The 21738-nt window shown below is 46.8% G+C and overlaps 1 protein-coding gene across 1 annotated transcript in view; it reads right to left on the reverse strand.

Moving 5' to 3' along the window:
- The window catches only part of LRIG1 (leucine rich repeats and immunoglobulin like domains 1), a 130473-nt gene that overhangs the window by 13224 nt on the left and 95511 nt on the right, over positions 1-21738 (reverse strand). Inside the window, exons 4-11 of the mRNA XM_051980425.1 lie at positions 21091-21228; positions 17828-17971; positions 15948-16091; positions 14923-15066; positions 9409-9552; positions 6993-7073; positions 1271-1342; positions 363-434 (exon numbers count right to left, since the gene is read on the reverse strand). Coding sequence (XP_051836385.1) covers positions 363-434; positions 1271-1342; positions 6993-7073; positions 9409-9552; positions 14923-15066; positions 15948-16091; positions 17828-17971; positions 21091-21228 — 939 coding nt within the window. The remainder of the gene's footprint in view (positions 1-362; positions 435-1270; positions 1343-6992; positions 7074-9408; positions 9553-14922; positions 15067-15947; positions 16092-17827; positions 17972-21090; positions 21229-21738) is intronic.

The following is a 21738-nucleotide window of genomic DNA, read 5'->3' on the forward strand; positions in this document are numbered from 1 at the left end:
AGGGAAGCAAACTTTTCAATCTATGACGAAAGATAAATATGAGACTGATTACTGGAACCGGGTGATTCCAAATGGGAATCACTTAAATAAACTACTTGATTGGTAAAAACACAGAAGAAGAAACCAGAGGTTATTAATGGGGAGGGAGACCCGCCCTTGGCTATCTGGAAAAACCTAGAACCCCTCGTAGAATCAAATGCATAGGAATTCGAAGGAAATTTGACTATTGAATTGAAATACGATTAATTTTAACTTATGTGATTACTATCTCTCCCTATATCTGTCTTTGTCCTTCTGCCCAACCCCAACAAGGGGACATTCCCCTCGTTCCCCATTCACATACACTATTCCAAATCACTTACAGCTCTTTAAGGTTCTTCATCTTAGCAAAAGCATCAAACTGGATGGATCTTATTGCATTTTCTCCAAGGTTCCTGAAAAAGACAAGAAAAAACAGGTGATATTGGCTTAAAGAAAGACCAGCTCTTTTCAGCTATTTTCCTTGGCCAGACTAACATCATCTTAAATTAGGGGGAAGTATGATCCAATGGAGGTGCTTACTAAACTCTCATGGGGTCTGTAAAAATAGCCTCGGGTCACCCACAGGTCTTTTCCAGAGCTGGATCATTTCTCTGCAAAATACCTCCTGTGGTACAAGGCACTGAATGTACAGAGCCTGAAACCAAAACCCAGTCCCTGCCCTCAGGGGGCTTGTATTCTACTGGAAAAGAAAGGCTTCCTGGTGGAATCATTAGCTAAGCCTTCCCAGAACAACTCTAGTTGTTCTTAGTTACAAAAAGGAAATAGGTGGCCAAAAGGCCCTAGCAACTAGGATAACGTCTCTGCTTTGTTTTAATTTCTTGAGGGCAGAAGGAAGACGGGTGGACCAAGAGAGAAGCTTTGGGGTTTTTTTTTATTGTAAGGCTCTCAGTTCTAGGACCGGATTATCAGGGAGAGCCAGCAGTGCAGCCCGGGCCTGGGGAGGAGCCCCGTGTGACCCTGGGGCTAGGAAGGGAGAAGATTATGTATTCCAATACCCATCCCATTAATTGAGAACACCCTAATTGGCCATATGTTCTCAAGCTCCTTTGCTGGCACCCACGGAATAAAGGGCAAAGTTGAAGCTGCCTTCTAATGAGAAGGAAGCAGCTGGCCTCTCCCCACAGCCTGGCTTCTCAGTTTACAAAGACACTATTAAATTGCTAGCAGACTTCTCAGGCAGCCCTGCTTGGCAGGCCCCTGGCCCCAGCAAGGCATGGCGGGTACTCACAGGTGCTCCAGGCCCTCCAGTCCCGAGAACGCTCTCTTGGCCACGGATTTGATCTTGTTTCCAAACAGAGTCCTGCAGTTTCCAAACAGACAGTAGGAAGATGAACAAAGGGAAAACTACCCTCCAAAAACAAAAACAACCCTAGCGGAGGAGCGTGGAAAGAGAAAAAGACAAAACTCCGTCAGGGGCAAGCTCGGAGCCTGCACTGAGACAAGGAGCTGACAGCACAGAGCTCCTCCAGCAGCCTCCAGTGTCTGGAAATGCGAGTCTTATTTCTTTCTTAGAATGTACTCGTGATGCTGAAAATCACCGCCTTGTCCTGCCCCATGAGGTCATTTTCGAGACCCTCGGGGGCAAAGCTGAGGACAGGGAAGGAGAAAGAAACTCTCCATTCTGGTTCACTTCTGGCCCCTTCTCTGCTGGGGGGCAGAGAAAATTGATGGGGTGCAGCATCTAGGGGAGATATAGCAGTGACCCTAAGGCCTCCTGGCCTTGACAGTACCGGAGCTCCACAGAGCACGGCGGCTGCCAGATAATAATCTGCTGGTCCGTGATAACAGGGTCTCTGAGACGAATGGCAAGACGCATACGAGACCACTCCTCAATTCTGCCTCTAGGCCATAAAATCAGCGTCTCAGTGACTCCAAGCATCAGATCTCTGTCTTTTCCTTTTAAATGTATCTTCTTGCTCCTGTTTCTTTGCTAGATCTTGTTGGAACTTAGTCCACTTCAACTGGAGTTACAGTTATAATAAACTTTGCCCTCTGACTTGGAGATGGGTTCAAGCCCGCAAATTCTTTGGAGACATGGCCCGACACCAGTCTGAGACCCCAACCTTTTGGGGTTTTCTTTGAACCTCAACAGAAATCACAACCTCCTATAAATATGGCTGGTAATGGAGATTCTCAGGGACTACTAGAAGGAAGACTTGGTACTCACTTTAAGAGAAAAACAACGAAGAGCAGCAACCTAGAGAAGGCAAAGGTTTCCTAAAGGGAATCATCTAAGTCTTCACTTTTTGAGGAAAGATTGAAGAATTTTCTTACAGGAGACCAAGTATGAAAAAACCTAGTTTTGCTTCTCCTAACAATTTTATGAGAAAGCAGTAGCAGCATACACCTAGATATTGTCTTACAGCTTTAGAGAAACACTTCCTATGAGATTCAAAGTGAAAGTATTATGAACCCATTTTACAGATGGAAAGCCTGAGGCTCAGAGATGAAATGGTTTGGCCACCATTGTGTGACCAGTAAATGGAAGAACCGGGGCTTGAACCCATCTGACTTCTGATTTAGGATCCAGGCCACTTCCTTACATCACAGGATCCTCACTCATCCTCCCTAAATGCTTAAAAATTAGTTCCCAGGGGACAGTCAATACAGATCATCTAATCTCACCAGGATTAAGCTGGGGTTTACTTCATTTGCTTAAATGTTCCTTCCTACTTTATCCCGCAGGGACACAACAAATACATTCCCAATGCCAAAAGGAGTAGTTCTGTTCTAGACCTGAGCAAACGTAAGCAAATCACTTATACCCCAGGCAGCCTTTCCATTGGTGGGGTCCACTCAGCAGAGACTCTTCTAAGGCTGATGTAATCACAGATTTGGGCCCCTTCCCATTATCTGGGTATTGGTCAGTCAGAGCCCTATTTTTTCCCTGACTTTATAGGGTACTGAGCATTAATGTCTCCACCAGGAAGTAAAACGGGGAAGGGAAAGAAATAACCAGAGTTTAAATAACAACAACCAGTTGGGTCCTCCCTGTGTCCACTACTCCAGTTAAAGGCTCAACTGGTAAGACGGCTGAAACCCTAGGCCATGCCGTGGTTTGGGGGATTATGTGGATTTTGGCTGTCCGCACCCTTCTCTCCCCCATTCGTGATGGATAATTTGGCTGGATCCGAGTCTTCCAAGAGCTTCCAAGCCACCCCAAGATATCTGAGAGAGAAGATTGACAGCTTCACAACTAAGGAAATGGATATCCAAGGAAGCCGTTAGAACTTGTCGGCCTTGGTGAAATGTCATTTACACATATTTTATGTGCTAAAAGCAGCTTGAACTCCCCATCCATCAAATACTCCCACCATCCAAAATGCAAACTCAAGAACCCAATCCCCAGCGGTGGGACTGACCCAAGCATCGGGTCCCCAAAGTCTCAGCTTTAGCTAAATCCCATCTTTGCCAGTTACTGGGTAGATACAATGGCGGGCCCCTAAGCTCCCTGCTGGGAAGCTGATTTGCAATGTCTCCTGTTCTCTTGCCTATGGACACTGACCAGGGGGTCCCTCCTTTATAGGGAAAGCCTATAAATCCAGACAATCCTATTGAGATGAAGAGGAAAAGATTGCTTTATGATTGGATTCTAGACTGGCAGTGCACCCCCCCCTCACTCTTGGACCCCTTTCCTCCTCTCCCCAAACCCCTCCTCCCTACAACTTACTACTTGTAACTCGATATCCCTCCCTTTCCTGGAATGGGACCCCGTAAGATGTCATTGCCATCGGTATACGAGTGACTAATTGCCCTCTTACTGTAAGGAGAGCTCGGGGGTAGTTATTTTGGTGTCCAAACCGTTCTCCTTTCCCTCCCCACATACTGTGTGTTCCTGTGGAATGATCAGGCCGTGAGCAGGTGTTCAAAAAGAGACCGTCATGGGACACAGAAGCATTGCCGTGGGCATCCCAGCAGGAGCGAGCAAAGAGCTCCCCCACAGCGTGAGAGCCTTCACCTAGTGAGGACCTTCCGGCAGACCTTGTTCAGCAGGAGCAAAAGTCGGGATTTTCCTTCGGTGTCTTTATTTAGACCTTTTAGGGTGTTCCCTTTCTGAGAATATTGAAAATGGTGGCTAGACCCACTATGGACCGGGCTTGGACTGGGAAGAACCCAGTGTCCTTCAATAAAGTCAGGGAAGTCTGACCAGGGAGTGACTGGATTCTTCCCACCTCTTTTAGTCTCATCTGATACTCAAGATTTCCAAAGATAAATCATCTCCTATCTTTGTTCATTCATCTAAAGGTTCTCTTCAAAAGTGACCCCATTTTCCATCCTAAAATGCTCCCAAACCTTCAGCGTTCAGTACTGAGACTGACATCAGGGTTATTTGGTAATATAGTTTGTTGCCATATATTAGGGGGGATGGCAACAGCGAGAGTGTAAAAATGAGTAAAATGAGACTCTAGTAATTCTAGTAGCAACAGGATTTAGAGACAGCCAGGTGGCAGAAAAGGCTAGATCTGGAGGCAGGAAGACCTGAAATTGAGTCCACTTCACATAATGACTGTGTGATACCAGGCACATGTGTGTGCCTCAGGGTCCTCATCTGTAAAATGGGGATAAGAATGGCATGCTACCTCCCAGGGGTGTTGTGAGAATCAGATGAGATAATGCTTGCAAAATGCTTTACAGACCTAAAAAGTATGCCCTGCCATTGCTATTATAACATATCATTACCAAGAAAAGAAATTAAGGGGCCCTAGCAGGTGGGGGGAAGAAATGGTGGAAGAATGGAAATGTAATTATTTGCATTAATGGGAGAGCAGAAAGTATGTCGGACTTCGAGTCAGGACACCTGGGCCCGCAGGATTACTAGTGGTGTAATCATGAGCAAATTGCTTTACCTCCAAGCACTTTCTTCATCTGCAAAATATATAGTGGGCCCTTGTGGGGAAAACCAGCCTTTGTGTATTCTTAGATGTGTTATTCCCCCTTGGACTCACTAAAAAGAGCAAAAAGACTAGAGAAAAAAAAAAAAAAAAAGTCCAAATGATCTCATCCTAAAGCAATCCAGGTGAGTCCACTTTAAGCAATTCAAATGTGGGGCAATTAAGTCTCACAATACAAGGGATAGAAACCCCAGAGAGCTTTCTAAAGGAGTGCATTTAAATTCAACAAATGAGTGACAAAGTTCTAATTTACAAAGGCACTGACTCAACCATTAATTTAAAGAGCCTCCAAAGCTGGAGAGGACCAGAAAGGCCTCCAGTCCGATGGATGCCCAGGCAGCCAAGCCAACAAAATCACCCAGCCTTAGGAGGCCATTAGCTGCTTCAGTAAATTAGAATGCCGGGCTTGGAGGCAGGAAGGTTCATCTTCCTCAGTTCAAATCTGGACCCAGACGTCGCTGCTGCTGTTTGCGCTTAGTTCTCGAAGAGGACCAGGACATAGGGGAGGTGATTCCGTGATGGCAAGCGAACTGGACTGAACGAGGGAGGGCTGGACCTTCCCCTCCAGAGCCCTCTGGCCCAGTGGACAGATATGCATCAGATGCCTGGGGATGCGGTGGGAGACCTGGGCCTTTTTAAGCTAACAGATCTCAGTCTGACTGAAGCTGCAGCCATTCAGTGATGAAGGCTGGGGAGCAACTGAGTCCACCTGGTCTAAAAAGATCTAAAATAATGACTCTGCGAGAGGAAGATCCTCAGGGTTCTGGCCAAAGCAGAAAAGACTGGTATTTCTGTTCCATCTGAGTCGAGGAGGACCCAAACGATGACCAAATGGGGCTTGGTCTGGGACTTGGTGGTGGCCAATGAGAATCAGACTGGTTTTGGTTTAAGGGACCAGTCTAGCTGTGTAACCCTGAGCAAGTCACCTCGCCCTGTCTGCTTCAGTTTCCTCGTGTAAATTAACTGGAGAAGGCGATGGCAAACTAATCCAGTATCTCAGCCAAGAAAGCCCCAAGACTGTAAACAACCGACTAGGGGAAGGGAGTACTCCAACACCAAAACACCCCCTGGCCAGGGGAAAATCTTTCCTTCTCAAGGGTAAATTTGCCCCTGTGCCCCTCATTACTTCTAACTCGTTGAAAGAGCATGCAAATGAACCTTTCTTGATCTTCAAAAATCATAAGTAAATTCACACCCAGCTACTGCCCAAACGAGTCCAATCCTTGTGGATTTCCCTTTCAAACATCTTTGTCAGAACTGGTGACAAGGAGCAAATAAAACTTTCTCCTTATTTCCCCAGTTTGCCCTCTTTTGTCAAGCAGATATTAACAAATAAATTAAGTATACTAATAATCAATAGATAATAAATGGCATTTAGTCAGAGGAAGCCAAGACTGAGGATGGGAAGGAGACAAGCAGGCCCTCCCACCCTGCCCCCAATTAGCCTCTAGACCAGGGGTCTTCAAACTAGGGCCCTCAGGCCAGATGTGACAGCTGAGGACGTTTATCCCCCTCCCCCAGGGCTATGAAGTTTCTTTATTTAAAGGCCCACAAAACAAAGGTTTTGTTTTTACTATAGTCCGGCCCTCCAGCAGTCTGAGGGGCAGTGAACTGGCCCCCTATTTAAAAAGTTTGTGGACCCCTGCCCTAGACAGTGATCCAAGATTTAATGCCCTGTCGTCAGACTCCCACACAGATCTATAAACTGAGGCTGGAGCCAAGAGAAATCCTCTGAAGAAATCTGGGGATCAAGACTAACAAGAGCCGTTTATAGCCTGAGGTCCTGAGACCCCCTTCATGAATTCAGGGCTAGAGAATACATGCTATCTCCCAAAGCGAGGGCCCTCGGTCTCGGTGCAATAAACACAGGCTCCTCTTAAAGGCCACTGGCCGAGCCAGCAGATGCGGGCCTCTGTTTCTCCTCCACTTCTCCCCCACAAAGGAAGATCTATGTGGAGGCCCGCGTTCTCCCCCAGAACAAAGGCAGATCCCAGGGGAGCGGAGGGACTTCTCCCCGGAGGAGGGGACGGCCAGGACTTCAAACGCGGAGATACTCACAGCTTGTTCAGGCTGTCTAGTCCCGTAAAGGCCCCGCTGGTGTCTTCTATTGTGCCCGAGATCTCGTTATGGTTCAGATCCCTGGGGAGAAGACAAAAGAAAGCTCACAATCAATTTCTCGGGCCTGAATCCATCATTCCCAAGGGACAGAAAAGGGATTGAAAGGATTGGGAAGGGGCTGAAAGAGCATTTCCCCTGTGCAAACCGAAACACATACATACAAATGGGACCAGAGAGCGTGAAAACATGGCTGAGGCTTATGGAGGGCCCCTCGAGCCCCTGCCAGCTCCCCAAGCTTCAGGAGTCCGTAAAACACAGAAGAGGGCATCCCGGAAGTCTGGGTGCACAAACATGAAGCTGCACCCCGAGTCGGGGGACACTGTGCCCTGGGAGCCCTGCTTCAAACTACCGGCTTTCATTTCTTTTCCAAACTAGATGGCTTCCAAAGAAATAAAAAAGGAAGCAGATGACAAATTAAGGACTGTTTGTATTCACATTCAGTGAGCTCTGCCGATCACGCCAAGAAAAATGGTAGCACGGCACACAGCAGGGACACTTGGGAGCTACAGGAACCGGGTTCAAATCCCAGATCTGCTACTGGGGGGCCCTTCTCTGGACCTCTGCTTCCCCATCTGCAAATTCCAGGGGATTGAAGGGACTCCCCAGGGTTTCCTTTCCGGCTCCAATCCAGGGTCCCATGAGCCAAGAACTCTCTCTTTCCTTTTCCTGATTTTGACCAAGACTAGCCCCGTTCCCACGGCCCCCCTCTTTTCCATCTCCTTTCATGTCAAGGGAGTCTGCAGACACTGGTCCAGAGCACGAGAGACTGAAGCCAGGTTCTTCTGAGTGGGCCAATGGAGGCTTTCTCCGGAGGCCCGAATCGGGGTGATCTTTGTCCTGCTACAAGGAGCCGAGACATCTTGCCGCTGGAAGGGAGAGCTCCTTTTAGTCCCCGGCACCCCCTATTCTCTGCCCTGAAAAGCTGGCCCTCTTGACCAGCCCTGCCTTTGTGCTCCCTTCTTTGGCACCCCCGGCCCGGCTGCCAATTTCCTATTTTTTCTGGCCTGCTGAGCCTGAATGCAGCTGCCTTGCTAATCACCTCCCTGTGTTACAAGGGGTCCCGGGCTTGACCTCTGTGTAAAAGGTTCAGCATTTCAGCAGTTTCACCCTCACCAAAGGCCCTCCTCACAATAGGCCATCATTAAAGCAGGCTGGAGGTTTTTTCACTAGGTGCCCGACCAATAGGCCCAAGAGGGTCCCTCCAACTCCCCCTCCCACCCCCACACACTTGTTTCCTCTTCTCTTTGCTGGAACTCCCTGGGGGCGCCCGGGCCCAAGCAAGGGGGCTGCAAATTCCACAGCCCAGTTTCTTTGGAACTCTCCAAATGCTCACATTGGCAGCTGTCTGGGAAGAGCGGACCCCTGAATGCCGGCGATTGAAAGGCTTTGGGAAAGGCCCCAGAAAAACCTCACAGTGACTTCCTCCCAGCCAAATACAATGGAAGGGCGCAAAGCGGCATCTCCAAGTCCGGGAACCCAGGAAGGAGACGCCATGCCCGCTCTCCTTTTGTCTGTCTGCTCTTAATGAAGGAGGCCCCGTGAATTGGAGAGAGCACCCCCTCCACCACCTTGGCCAGTTCCCCACACAAGTGGCCAGAAATCCAGTGTGGACCACAGGGGTTTCCCACCAATTCAGAGCACCGGGCTGCTCTGGAAAGGTCAGGGAGAGAAGCACACAAAGGAACCCCAGTACGCTGGGGGCTGAATGAAAATTCTCCAGGTCTTAGAAACCAAATGAAACAAACGGGGGAGTCCTGGGAGCGGGAAGAGCCGAAGGCTCGCTTCACTCAGGCCAGCTTATTCATCCGGCTGATGGAAGAGATCCATGGCCGGAACCTGAAGGTTGCCTCTGCAAGAGCCCACCATGGCAAGCCAACGGGACTCTGGGAACTACAATCGACTCCAGAGTCATCAGCGGGGCCGACGGCTCTCGGGAAAGGGACAGCCATTGCCGACTGGACTTTCTAATGTGTCTGTGGACAGGAGGACCTGGGTTATCACTCCTGGCCTTGCGATGGAGGACCGCTTAATAAGCATCCACAACACCTGAGAAACGCTGCTAGACATCAGGAATACGGAGAAAAGCGGAACCGATCCCTGGCCTGGGTTTTCACCCCAGTACTCTGTGCCAGGAACTGAGGCAGGTGGGGAGAAGAGAGGAAATTGTCCCTGCCCTGAAGTAGCTTCCATTCTATCCGGGACAACAAAATAAATACAAATAAGAAATGGAGAAATCAGCAAAGGGCAAGGAGGCTCTAGGAGCTGGGGGATCAAGAAAGGGCCCACATTCGGCCTTCAACAGGCGCTGGCCTCTTGGGCACTTAAGAGACGACTCAGATGTCAAAAAAGCTCTTACAAGATCCGCAGGTTTCTGAGTCCCTTGAAGGCACCTTCTGCAATGTGGCTGATAGCATTGTGGCTCAGACGCAGGATCTGTAAGCTGCTCAGGTCCGCCAGGCTCTCCTCATCAAGGCGGGTGAGGTTGTTGAAGGACAGTATCCTGGGAAAACAAAATGGCGGGCGGGATCGGGGAGGGGGGAGGAAGCCCATCAGACCAGTTCTCTTCTCTTCCATATCCCTCCCACGGAGCAGCACCGGCCCTAGGGAGGAACGGTGCCCTCGGGACCCCCTCCACACCCCAAACAAACAGGGCCATCCAGCTGACATTGCACCAAACCTCTAAGTTCATGGCCAGCATGGAGGGGATCCCCCTCCTCCTGGGCTCAGTGACTTAGGGCCAGATCCACCGGCCGGGGGCTGTGAGATCTGGGGTAGAACCCCCTAATAGCCAACCCTGCTCCAGGCGGCGTGGGGTGCCCGTCAGCCTGCCCCCTCCTTCACCAGGCTCCCGCACGGAGCGAGGGGATCGGGAGCGCCGACTACGCAAAGGGAGAGATGCCCCCTGTCGCACCCAGGGACCCTAAGCGGCCTTTTACAAGCATAAAGGACCTACTATGTGCCGGGCACTGCGTTAAGCCTTGGAGACACAGAAAGGTAAAGCGCCAGCCTTTCCCTCAGGGAGCCCGAGAGGAAAATTCTGACCAAGCAAGCTGCAGACGAGCATAAAGGGGGGCCAAAGACAAAGAGCCCACTCGTGGGACCGGCCTTCCAGGACAGTCTGGAAGCCGAGCAGACCCAAGGCTCCCGGAGGCAGCCAGCAGAGGGCGCCAAGGTTTATGCCACCAGCCATCACCTGGGCAAACCCCTATCCTACCTGAGCCAGGTAGCTCATGTCTGAGGAGAGTCACCCATGGCAACAATCCTCCCCCCTCTCCCCCCATGAAGTGAGATTTCACCAATGTACATTCCTACACAGCAAGTGCTGTTTACTTGATAAACTGATTGTTTATTTTGTTCTTAAGCTGTGTGAGAGAGACAGAGACACAGAAAAAAAGATACAGAGACAGAGAGAAAGAGGAAGACAGAGACACAGAAAGAGATGCAGAGACAGAGAGAAAGAAAGAGGAAAATAGAGACAGAGACACAGAAAGAGATGCAGAGACAGAGAGAAAGAAAGAGGAAAATAGAGACAGAGACACAGAAAGAGATGCAGAGACAGAAAGAAAGAGGAAGACAGAAACAGAGAAAAAGAGCGAGACAGAAAGATAGAGACAGAGAAAAAGAAAGAGGAAGGCAGAGACAGACACAGAAAGAGGAAGAGAGACAGAGAGAAAGAAAGAGAAAGATAGAGACAGAGACACAGAAAGAGATGCAGAGACAGAGAGAAAGAAAGAGGAAGACAGAGACAGAGAAAAAGAGCAAGACAGAAAGAGATACAGAGACAGAGAAAAGAGAGACAGACACAGCGAGAGAGTGTGTGCGCATGTGCACGCCTGCTGCTGGGAAGGGGGAGGAGGGAGAACTCGGGCAAGATTAACGTGTTTAAAGGAATCAGAGCCACATTCTTTCGCTCCTAGAGAAGTTCTAGCATCGAGTTCTACAGACCTGGCAGACGACCAAACCCACGTCCTCACCTACGATGAAAGAATCAGGCTTGAAGGAAGCCTGTTGAGCGCTCTGACACTGCAAAGGGGTCCCTCTCACACGAGCATCCAATCCGACGCTCTCCAGGGCGGGGGATGGCAACCTTTTGAGCATCTACCTGTCACCTCTAGCCCGAGGTCTCGCACCGGACCCTGGCCAATCTGGAGAGCTCCCAGACGGCCCCACCCCCCAGGGGAGGCAGGGGTGGTCTTGGAGACACACGCCACCTGCCCCCAACCTTCTTCCCAGTCCCAAGAGTTCAGACATAAAACACTCCAAAACCATCCTGCCCAAGCCCCTCATTTTCAGGCTAAAGGAACAGAGAGCCCAAGAGGTGGAGGAGGGGCTTGGGGTCTTGTTACCCAGAAGTAAAGAGCCAAGATTCTCAATGTTCCACGTTTTCAAAGGCACCATGCAGCAAGCTTCCTAGTAACTTAACTCCTACGGCATGGGGGTATTTTCATAGTCTCTTTCAAAGATTAAGCGGCCATATATGTGTGGCTGTATACATACGGGTGTGTATGAATGTGTACATGCATCCATAGAGATATACACACAGAAAGTAATCTGGGACTATCGGAAAGACAAAAATATACATAAACAGAAAGTTTTATCCCAGGTGGAATAACCAATTGAGTGGGAAGAGATGGGGGGAAGAGCATAACTAACGATTTTTGCATTAGATAATGATGCACATGATGAAATACAAATAATCTGATCCAGAAATAAGTCCACACAATGATGTCCCCTTTAATCTCACTCCTCCAAGAATTAAAAACTAAAAATCGCGTCTATTTTCCTTTCAGTCAATCACAAAGATGAAGAAGTGGGCCTCCATCTTTGGAGGGTATGTCATTGATAAGGATATTGCTAGAGTGTTGAGGGACAAAAAGCCTTTGATAGAGTTCCCACTGAGAGGGGAAAATCAGGCTGTGTCTGAGATGAAGCCTGGGGAGACCTCCAGGGGAAAGATAGTCATCACAAGGACTTCTCAGCCAGAAAGCGAGTAGGAAAGGTTGGCTAAGATTCTATGGGGGAACTCACTCCTTCACCCAGGCAGAGTCCAGATAAAGAGATGGTTATAAAAGGCTGGTTTATCATTAGTACAAATGAGAAGGAGTGTGTAGACAGCCAGAAATCACAACCAAAGGCCAGGAGGTACATTAAGAAAATGGACAGTGTGATTGAACAGGAAAATACTCTCCAGAGTCACAGCTTCTAAGGTCACCTTCCACCAACCCTGTATCCTGCATGCTGGCTCTCCTATTAGAAGGTGAGGTCCTTGGGGACAAGGATTCTGGTTTTGCCTTTCTTTGTATTCCTGTTCCTTAAAGAACAGCTCCTTGTACAAGAGTAGCAGCTTAATCAATGCTTGCTGCTTGCTACTGTTTCCTCGTCATCTCCTCCATTACAATGTAAATGCTGGAAGAACGGGGAACATGTTTGCTTTGAGTCCCCAGTGTTCAGCATAATGCCTGGCACAGACTAAGCAATGCTTGCAGAATGACTAATTTAATCTAAAGGATCCCCCAAGGACCCCCATTACAACAAGCCCAGTAAATTGAGAAGTCTGGATCCTAGATTCCACTAAAACATAATCTGCATTATTGTGGTGACAAAGAACTGAAAATTGAGTGGATGTCCATCAACTGGGAAACTGCTGAGTAAAATAGAGTAGCTGAGTATCATGGAACACTAATTTTCTTTAAGAAATGACCAGTAGGCTGGCTTCAGAAAAGCCTGAAATGACTTACAGAAACTGATGCTGAGGGAAGTGAGCAGAGCCAGAACGCTGCTCACAGTAACATCAAGGCTGTGTGATGACCAACTAGGACAGACTTAGCTCTTCTCAGCAATACACTGACCCAAGACCATTCCATAGTCTCTTTCAAAGGTTAAGCAGCCATATATGTGTGGCTGTATACATGTGTGTGTGCATATGTACACACGCATACATACATGCATGGATGGAAAATGCCATCTGCATCCAATGAAAGAACTGTGGAGACTGAATATGGTTCGAAGCATACTATTCTCACCTAGTTTGTTTTTTTTTTTTTCTCATGACTTTTCCATTTTTTTCTGAATTCTCTTTCACAAAATGACTAAAATGGAAATGTGTTTAAGATGATTGTACATATATATCAGATTGCTTGCTGCCTTGGGAATGAGAGAGAGAAGGAAGGGAGAAAAAATTGGAACTCAAAAATTTTTTCAAAGTTGAAAATGATTTTACATGTAATTGAAAAAATAAAATCCTATTAAGTGAAAAATTTATTAAGAAAATAATGTAATCTATTTGAAGGCAAGACTATTTCATTTATAACTTTATGTCCCAATGGCCATGCCTAACAATATCTAAAACACCCTTGGTGGGTGTCTTAACAATTATATAAAAGACCTAGTCTCAGTGCTGTCTTTGGGTAGGATCTTGGTCAAGCTGCTAAGTCTCAATTTCCTTATTGATAAAAAGGATCAACTGGGCTAAAAGATCCTTTAGTGTTCCTTTCTGTGTTAATAATATTCTGTGATTCGCGAGACATCTCCAGAAAACATTCCCAAGACTACTAAGGGATAGAATATTCTGCATCATAAGTAAATGAAACTAGAAAGCTGGAAAACCACTTACTTTATATTCTTCTAAGAAGAAAAATGTTTTAAAAACAAGGAACATTTAAATAGAATGGAAGCCGCAAAGAAGGGTACCGTCTGGTACTTTATTCTGGGTTTGCAATACAAGTGATGGCTGTTCGTGATTTCTAGTGGGCCTTCATGTGCACATACACCCTAGGCTATCAAACAACTCCTGCAAGGTCGGGTCTTATCTGTGTCTCTCCCTTCGGTGTTACCACAGAAAAGAGGGAAGGAGGCACCTTAAGAAAAGCTCACATTAATATAACGCTTTACAAAAGTCATCTCATTTGATAGATGCCAGAATCCTGGGAGATACATTTGATGGGTATTAATATTATTCCCATTTTTCCAAGGCAATCCCAATAAACTTTGGATAGATAGCTAGGGAGATAGTTTTTGGATAAAAAATACCATCTGCATCCAGAAAAAAGAACTATGGAAATTGAATGTAAATCAACACCTGCTTTGTTCACTTCTTTTTTCTGTCCCCCCGCCATAGTTTTTCCCTTTTGGTCTGATTTTTCTCTCCTAATGTGATTCATAAAGCAATGTATATAAAAAATCAAATTTAACTTAAAAATATGATTCCCATTCTACATATCTTCTGATCTCTGAAATTAGAGGTTAAGTAAATATGCATTTTTATGGAAAGATTTGAACCCTCCTTCTCAATTTAAGGAAGACCCTGCCGTCTACTTTAAAACCCAACTACAAAACAGGAGAACCCTATTGGAAATGGAGGAGGCTATCCAATTAGCAACAGGTGTGGAGGAAGAAATGCAAGTATTCCAAGTTCTATTTCAAGGCTACACTCGAGCATTTTCACTCCAGGAATCCAGGCTCCCCAGTGTATTCTCTTCCCCTGGACTTGGGAACTGAATCAACCCCCATTACACAGCCAGATTCTCTCCCCATTAAGCAGCAGCAGCAGAGCAAACCCTTGGGCCCAGAGAGCTGTTCCCTAAGGCTTTTACAATGTCACATCCTCCCCAAAATTGAGTGGGGAAAGCAGCTCACAAGGACCACAACTTCTGGAGCATCATGGCACAGGTGAGACAGGAGCCTAATTTCCTAATCAGACTCCTGTGGGACTGAGATCCTGACAAACTTGCCAAGATCTGGGAAAGATCTCTTTCCTCCTTTCCCAAGCAGGAAACCCCCTCCACTAGACCCTGTATGATCTGAATGATGACCATGTTCCCTAACACAGTTTGAAGCCCTGTCTCCCCAACAGCCAGCGCCGAGCACTTACAGTTCATGTAACTTCTGACAGAAGCTCCAGCCATCGCGATTAATCCGAGATATCGAGTTGTTGCTCAGGTGAAGCTGGTGCAAGGCCGTAAGGCCGTAGAGCGAGCCGCTGTTCACTTCTGTCAGGCTGTTGTACTCCAGATGCCTACAGCCAAGAGCAGAGATAATCAGAGCAGCACCCACCACGCAAAACCCTTCCTTTTACACTGGGAGCTGGGGAACACCCTCACCCAGAGATTGGTTTGGGAGGAGCTGGCTTTCCCTTTGTCTCCTGCTCAGGCAAAAGCACCACCAGTATTTAGGTTTATTTGTTTATTGGACTGCAAGCTCCCTGAGGACAAGGATTGTCTTTTTGTGTCCTCCGTGCTTAACGCAGTGCCTAGCACATAGTAGGTACATAATTAATGTGTTTAAGTCAAAGTGGATGAAATTTTTGTTTTTCATTTAGCGTATTTCTTCCTTTGTTACTTTTTGAAAAATAAATCAAGAAAAAATTCCAGAGGTAAAACATCTGGTAAAGGACAAAGCTCCTCTGATGAAAGACATCTGCAATGACTAAAGAGAGCCATTATTAACAAAGAAGATGTATGACATAAATAAATCTCTCAAAATAAACTCTCCATTTCAAGCCCACCTGGAGACAAAGAATAACTCTAAAACTCTAAAAGCACATCTGGCTGGAGGGTGTGAGGAAGTTCAGGGAGAGGATGTGAGAAGGAGGGAGGTAACTTTTCTTGATTCCATCTTATAGGCAACAGAAATATGGGCATGAGATAGGGAAGGGGTAGAGGAATCCGTGGAGAGGAGCAGGGCTACTTAAGCTCCCCAAATTTATCAATCTTAAACATTGGTCCAACTGAGTTTTCTCCAGAGTTTGGAAACAGATTGTTTGCCAGGTTTGGGGCAAGCCTCCTTCTACCCAAATTCCCATGGGTGGAGAACGGTGACCCCTAAGTTGAAGGCCCACATCGGTCAAGAGAAAGGACCTCCTAGCGAAAGGGAATCCACGTGCCCTCTACTACTTACAACACTTGCATCTTGGACAGACCCCAGAAAGCCCCATCCGTCAGCTTGCTAATGTTATTGCGCTGCAGCTTCAACACATCCAAGTTATCGAGCCCTTGGAACGTCAGCCCCTCGATCAGACGGATCCGGTTCCGATTCAGCTCCCTGGCAGGGGAGACCAAGAGAACACATGAGGAGCAGTGGGGGTTTGTGTGCAAGGAGAGGGTGAAAACTTGGGGAGAGTGAAGTCCCACTGGATCCCAAGGAAACCTGGCATCAGAGGGAATGACACTGAAGAGGGACCATTAGTGATGAATGAAGCAATAATGCAGAGATGCTCTCTGCTGATAAGGCCCCGATCAACCATTTCCCCCCGGCCCCTGAATGAGTTCAGCTCTCACATTTCATCCGCTAAATTTCAGAGGCGCCATTCATGACAATGAATGAAGAGGGGGTTCCGACTGTGGTCAGAAGGCTTTCCTCTAAGGATGCTCTAATTCAGCAGGATGAACTCGACCCTGGTGTTTGTTTTGTTCACGACTGAAGCTGAAGAAAATGGGTCCCGAAGCAATAATCCACCTTGCATCCTGACCTTGCCACCCACCCACATGAAGGGAAGGGACGCCAAAGCCCCAATCACAATTCCCCTTGTAAATGAAGAAGAAAATTATGTTTAGAGAAGCTCTTCGTAGCAGACTGGTCAGAGCCTTGGGTGGAATCGTGCACCATTCTTGGGCTGGCCAATTTTTCAGCCTGTGTCCTCGGGGAACGAGGGTCTTTTCGATGGGTGTCAAGTTTGGAACAGATGATATCTATGAGACCTTTCAGCTTTTTAAGCTTACAGTCCTTGATTTTGTCAGCGTGGCTTTTTAATAAAAACTAATAAAACCTCAACTAAACTAAAAGCCAATGTTTCAATTAACTTTGTGCATTGGAAAGGTTATTGAACCAATCTTTGTGAAGCCCAAATCATCCTTAAATAGAGATTTCTGTACGCCAGCCTCATATAATCTATTGAAAGTGTGTGTGTGTGTGTGTGTGTGTGTGTGTGTGTGTGTGTGTGTGTGTGTGTAAGTAAAACTAAAGTGGAGTGTGAGCATAACAGCAGCCCAGAGCTCTGAGGAAAGACCTGAAAATCAAATGAAATGTACTTTGAAAACTTTAAAGTGTTTTTTATATAAACAGGCTTCTTGTACCCAGTATATATTCTGTCTCACACAAGGCTGGTGCTTTGACAAAAAGGTTTCTTTCTTTCAACAGCCACATCCAAGATTAAATACTTCAAAATAAAATAAACCTCCTGCAACTGTCACGATTCCATACGCTTCAACCCAGGTCATGTTTTTCTAGGACTAAGTTTAGCCCAACTGGGTCTAAGTGACGATCGAACCCCAGCCATCCCAGCCCTCTGCTGGCCTGGAACGTCTCCCCAGACACTGCCGCTCGCTGCTACCCTCGTTACATTTTATGGCCCTTTAAAAGGGAACTGTGTGGCCCAGTAGATATTAAAATGAAAGAAACAGAGAGCTGTTCCCACTACCAGCTCCACACCCCCAACCCCGCAAAGCAAACACAATGGAGACCAATCTGCCCCCAGCCAGAGCCCACAGAGCACTTAGACTCGCAGCTCTAGCTTTCGTCTCAGAAAATACCCCAAGAACGCCCGTCGCACATGGGACCGCGCTTTCTCTTGTCGGCCTCGAGCTGCCAACACATCCCAGCCTAAACTCCTCGTCTGTTTTTATTAGGTGTCACCGCGGGCCCGTTAATAAGAGTTTACATGAAGTCTGAGAGGTGCCCGGGGAGGGCGGGGCGTGCAAGGGAGCAACAGGTCTTGGGGGAGAAATTCTGTCTCTGGGAGAGCTGGCGAACCCTCACTCAAGTGCCCGGTGACTACTCACAGTTGGGTTAGGCGGGGCAACTTGAACGCTTTGACAGGAAGCTGGGTGATCCTGTTTTTGCTCAGGCGGAGGGTTAGCAGGGACCGTGAGAGGCTGTCGAATGCTCCCGGCTCCAGAGTACTGATGCGGTTGCTCCCCAGGTGGCTGCAATAATTCATAACAGCAGAGTGAGTGGCAGGATCAGTCCCATTGTGAGTGACCCAGCAATAAGGCAAAGAACAAAAAAACAGGAAATATTCTGGCCTTCAAGGCCCTTCACAACGTGTCCTCCTACCACTTTTCCCATCTTCTTTCACCTCTTCCACGCGGTGACCTCCTTGACATTCCCATCCCCAATTTTCAATGGCAGTCTCCCAACCCTAGAACACCTCCCTCCTTACCCCCACCTCCTGGCTTCCTTCAAATCCCTGCTAAAGCATCCCCTCTAATCCGACTCCTAATTAATTCTAGTACCTTCTCCCTGCGGATTATCTTCGATTTTTCTTGGACAGTGTCGTCCATCTTCCTCCCTCTCCCCCCCCCCCCCTTGGACTGGGAGCTCCCTGAGAACAAGGCTCGTGGAGAACTTCTCACAGTGTCTGGCACATAACAGGCATCGGTGCCCTGAGCTGGACTTGATTAGTTATCTGCACACATGAATGGACTCTTTCTGAACTGGCTGGGGTCTGTTTACACAGCTTTTCAACTGTTTTCTGTCCCCTGCAGAGAGAACCCTACAAGTTCTAGCACATTGGAACCTTCCAAAACATAATCCAATCAGAAAAGGTTTGTTTTCAGCCTTTTTGTGAGACAAATTACGGTCAGAATAACTGCAGAAGCCAGAACCCCCCAACTCCCTATCACTGGGTTGAGCTCTAAGTCATGGCCCCCCCCCCCAAATCACCTGCAGACTCAAGAGGCTCAGGAGATATCAATCCCTTCCTTGTAAGGAGGGCTAAGGTAGAAGGCCGGCTCAGGGATTTCCTGAGAAAACCCAAAACAGGAAGTGAATTCTAAACCAGTGGGTTCCATCAGGAATCCAGAATCTGGGGAAATGGACTTCTCCAAGAAAGGGGAGGACTGATTTATCCTACATGAGGAATAGGTTCCAGCAGTAATGAGGGGGTAGAACTGGTAGCAACTGAATCATTTATATATTTGTTTGTTTGTTTTTTGCTGGCACAACTGGGGTTAAGTGACTTGCCCAATATCACACAACCAGGTGGTTACGTATCTGAGGCCAGATTTGACAAGTCCTCCTGACTTCAGGACTGGTGCTCTATCCACTGTACCACCTAGCTGCCCCTAAATCCTATTTTTAAATGCAAGGAAGAAGCATCCTTTTTAAAAGGAATCAGACTCTTTACTCTGTAAAGTTAAAAACAAACAAACCCACCAAAAAAAAAAAAAAAAAAAAAAACCACCCTTTCAGTAACAAGGAAAGTCCCATTCCTGTGGTAGATTACATCTGTGCTTCCCAGGTATTTTCCTATGGATCCAGAGAAGCAGAGAGAGAGTGTCACAGAGTGTAGGAAAATGGCTTTCTTTATCCCTGACTGTGCACAAATGCTAACTTTCTGGGCAAAAACAAAAAGGAATAAGGTTGTAGGGTGAACATGGGAGGAAAAACCAACTCTCTTCTATATGACACAGAGTTAAAAAGATGGCACACGGGGACTCCTTGCAAATTTTGCTGAACTATTTGTTCCCAACACCTCAGATTAAATAGGGCAGCCTGATAAAAATGTACTGGCTGCTCTGGCCCAGAATAGAAAGGCCTCCTCTGCTGCCAACACTGGAGAGTCTGGACTCTTAATATATAATAGTTCCACCATAACAAATCATAAAGATGATGAAGATGGTGATAACAGCAATAACAACATCAGTAATAGTACTTTATATATATTATCTCATTTAACCCGCAAACTCCTCTGTGAGATATGGAGGTAGAGGGGTATGGCCATGCCCTTTTTCCTTCTGTCATTGTCTATACTGTAAATGAAATTAGCAGCACCCCCACCCACCCAAATCTGTCCCATCGGGCTTACAAAGACCCAGGGTTACAAACCATCCACATTTACTTATTGTCCCTAAGCCTCACCTGGACATTTGTAAAGCGCCATTGAGGATCCTGGAAGGGCTAGGTAATGGATTCCTATCCAAACACTTTCACCACAAATGGCTATATAGAGTTGACTAAAATGACCACAAGTTCTTAGCTATATCTTGTGGAGAACATTTATGTCCACGCTATAGAAGCACTGAGGCCTTTTTCTAAGACTTGTGTCCCCAGTGGCGAGTGCCTTTCTACTTCCCAAAATTACCCTGGTTTTATTTTATATAAATTATGTACAAATGTTGTCTCTCTCCCAATAGAATAGAAGCCTTTTGAGGACAGGGACTATTTTTTTTTTCGTATGCCCAGTGCAAAGAATGCTGTGGGCACTCAGTATTTTATAACTGAGTAAAATTCAAAGAGCTCTTTTTTACCAATAAGTTTTCTCTCTACTCCTCCCCCCAACCTTTTGTTGAAAACAAGCTAGGAAAGGGGCTTCCAGAGGGGAGAATCTGGAGCTCAAGATTTAGATTGGATGTATAGGAACGCCTTCCCAGAGTGCAATGAATTCCCTAAAGAATAGTGAGGTGATCACAAGTCCTACGCTATCTTGTGGAGAGCAGCCATGTTCATGCGTGAGCTGGACTGGATACCACTGGAACACTTTCCAATCTGGACATTCTATGACTCCATCCCTTGGGCCAACACATCTCACACCCAGAGAACTGTGCTTAATGAATATTGGCTGAAATTCCCTCTTCTCCAAATCATCTGAAGGCTTAGTGATCACCACCGCCCCCTCTCTGACAGATGAACACCCATGCTGGATGATCTAATGATCATCTATCCAACCTGATGGACGAGTAACAAATAAGGCGCGCTAAAGACTCAGAACCCTTGAAACTGTCCTAAAGAAGTCTTCCTTTTTTGAGGAGGGGACAGGCAAATTTCTTTTATCCTTTTATCCATCCATCCATCCATCCATCCATCCATCCATCATCTGATCTATCTTATCTGTTTAATATTTTCCTCCTCCACCAACTTTCCTAAAAAGAACTGCCACCGTTTGCCATGAGGTAGAAGGAATTATTCCTAAGTCACTTGGCAATGCCCTGAAGGAAGGGAAGTTGAAATCAAAGCTGCAAAAGCTCAGGGGTAGCAAGGTCCAAGAAGAGCTTTTTGCTCCCCAAACTGCAGAGAAAATGTCATTGGGGCAGAGGAAACTTACAGTTCCTTTATGTGCAGTCCATGAGGAAAACAAGTGCTGCGAACTTCAGTGATGTTATTAGAACTCAGGTCCAGGATTTGCAAGGAAACATAAGCTTTCAGCTGGCTCCCGTCCACACTGCGGATCTTATTGTGCTGCCTAAGAGAGAACGAGAGCACGAATAAAGTTTGTTTTTTCAGAGTAAATATGAAACCCATCTTTCCCCCACATCGATGCTCTGCAGGCAGATCCTTCCTTGAGCCTTTCAGAAAAAATGTACTTTCTAACAAGTCATTTACTTACATGGTACCTTATTTGTTTCATCATCATCTTAACCAAGTTTTGGCTGAATGCCAAACATTCAGTAAAATAGGCCACAGAGTATCACAATGTTATTTAACATGCAGAATGTTTTATAATGTGTCTAAAGTATAAAGTGAGTTAGACTGGAAGCATCAAGTTCAAATACCAGCTGAGCTGTTTATTACGGCCCTCAGTTTCTTCATCTGTAAAAAGGGGAGTTTAGAATGACCTGGAAGCCTTTGTAAATTCTAAATTTATGATCCTCTCTCTGTCTCTGTCTCTCTCTCTCTTTCCTCTCTCTCTCCCCCCCTCTCTTTCCTTCTCCCTCCCCCTCCTTCTCTCTCACTTGCTAACAGTTATGATGTT

The sequence above is a fragment of the Antechinus flavipes genome, chromosome 1 (assembly GCF_016432865.1).
Source record: "Antechinus flavipes isolate AdamAnt ecotype Samford, QLD, Australia chromosome 1, AdamAnt_v2, whole genome shotgun sequence".
In the NCBI taxonomy this organism is placed as follows: Eukaryota; Metazoa; Chordata; class Mammalia; order Dasyuromorphia; family Dasyuridae; genus Antechinus; species Antechinus flavipes.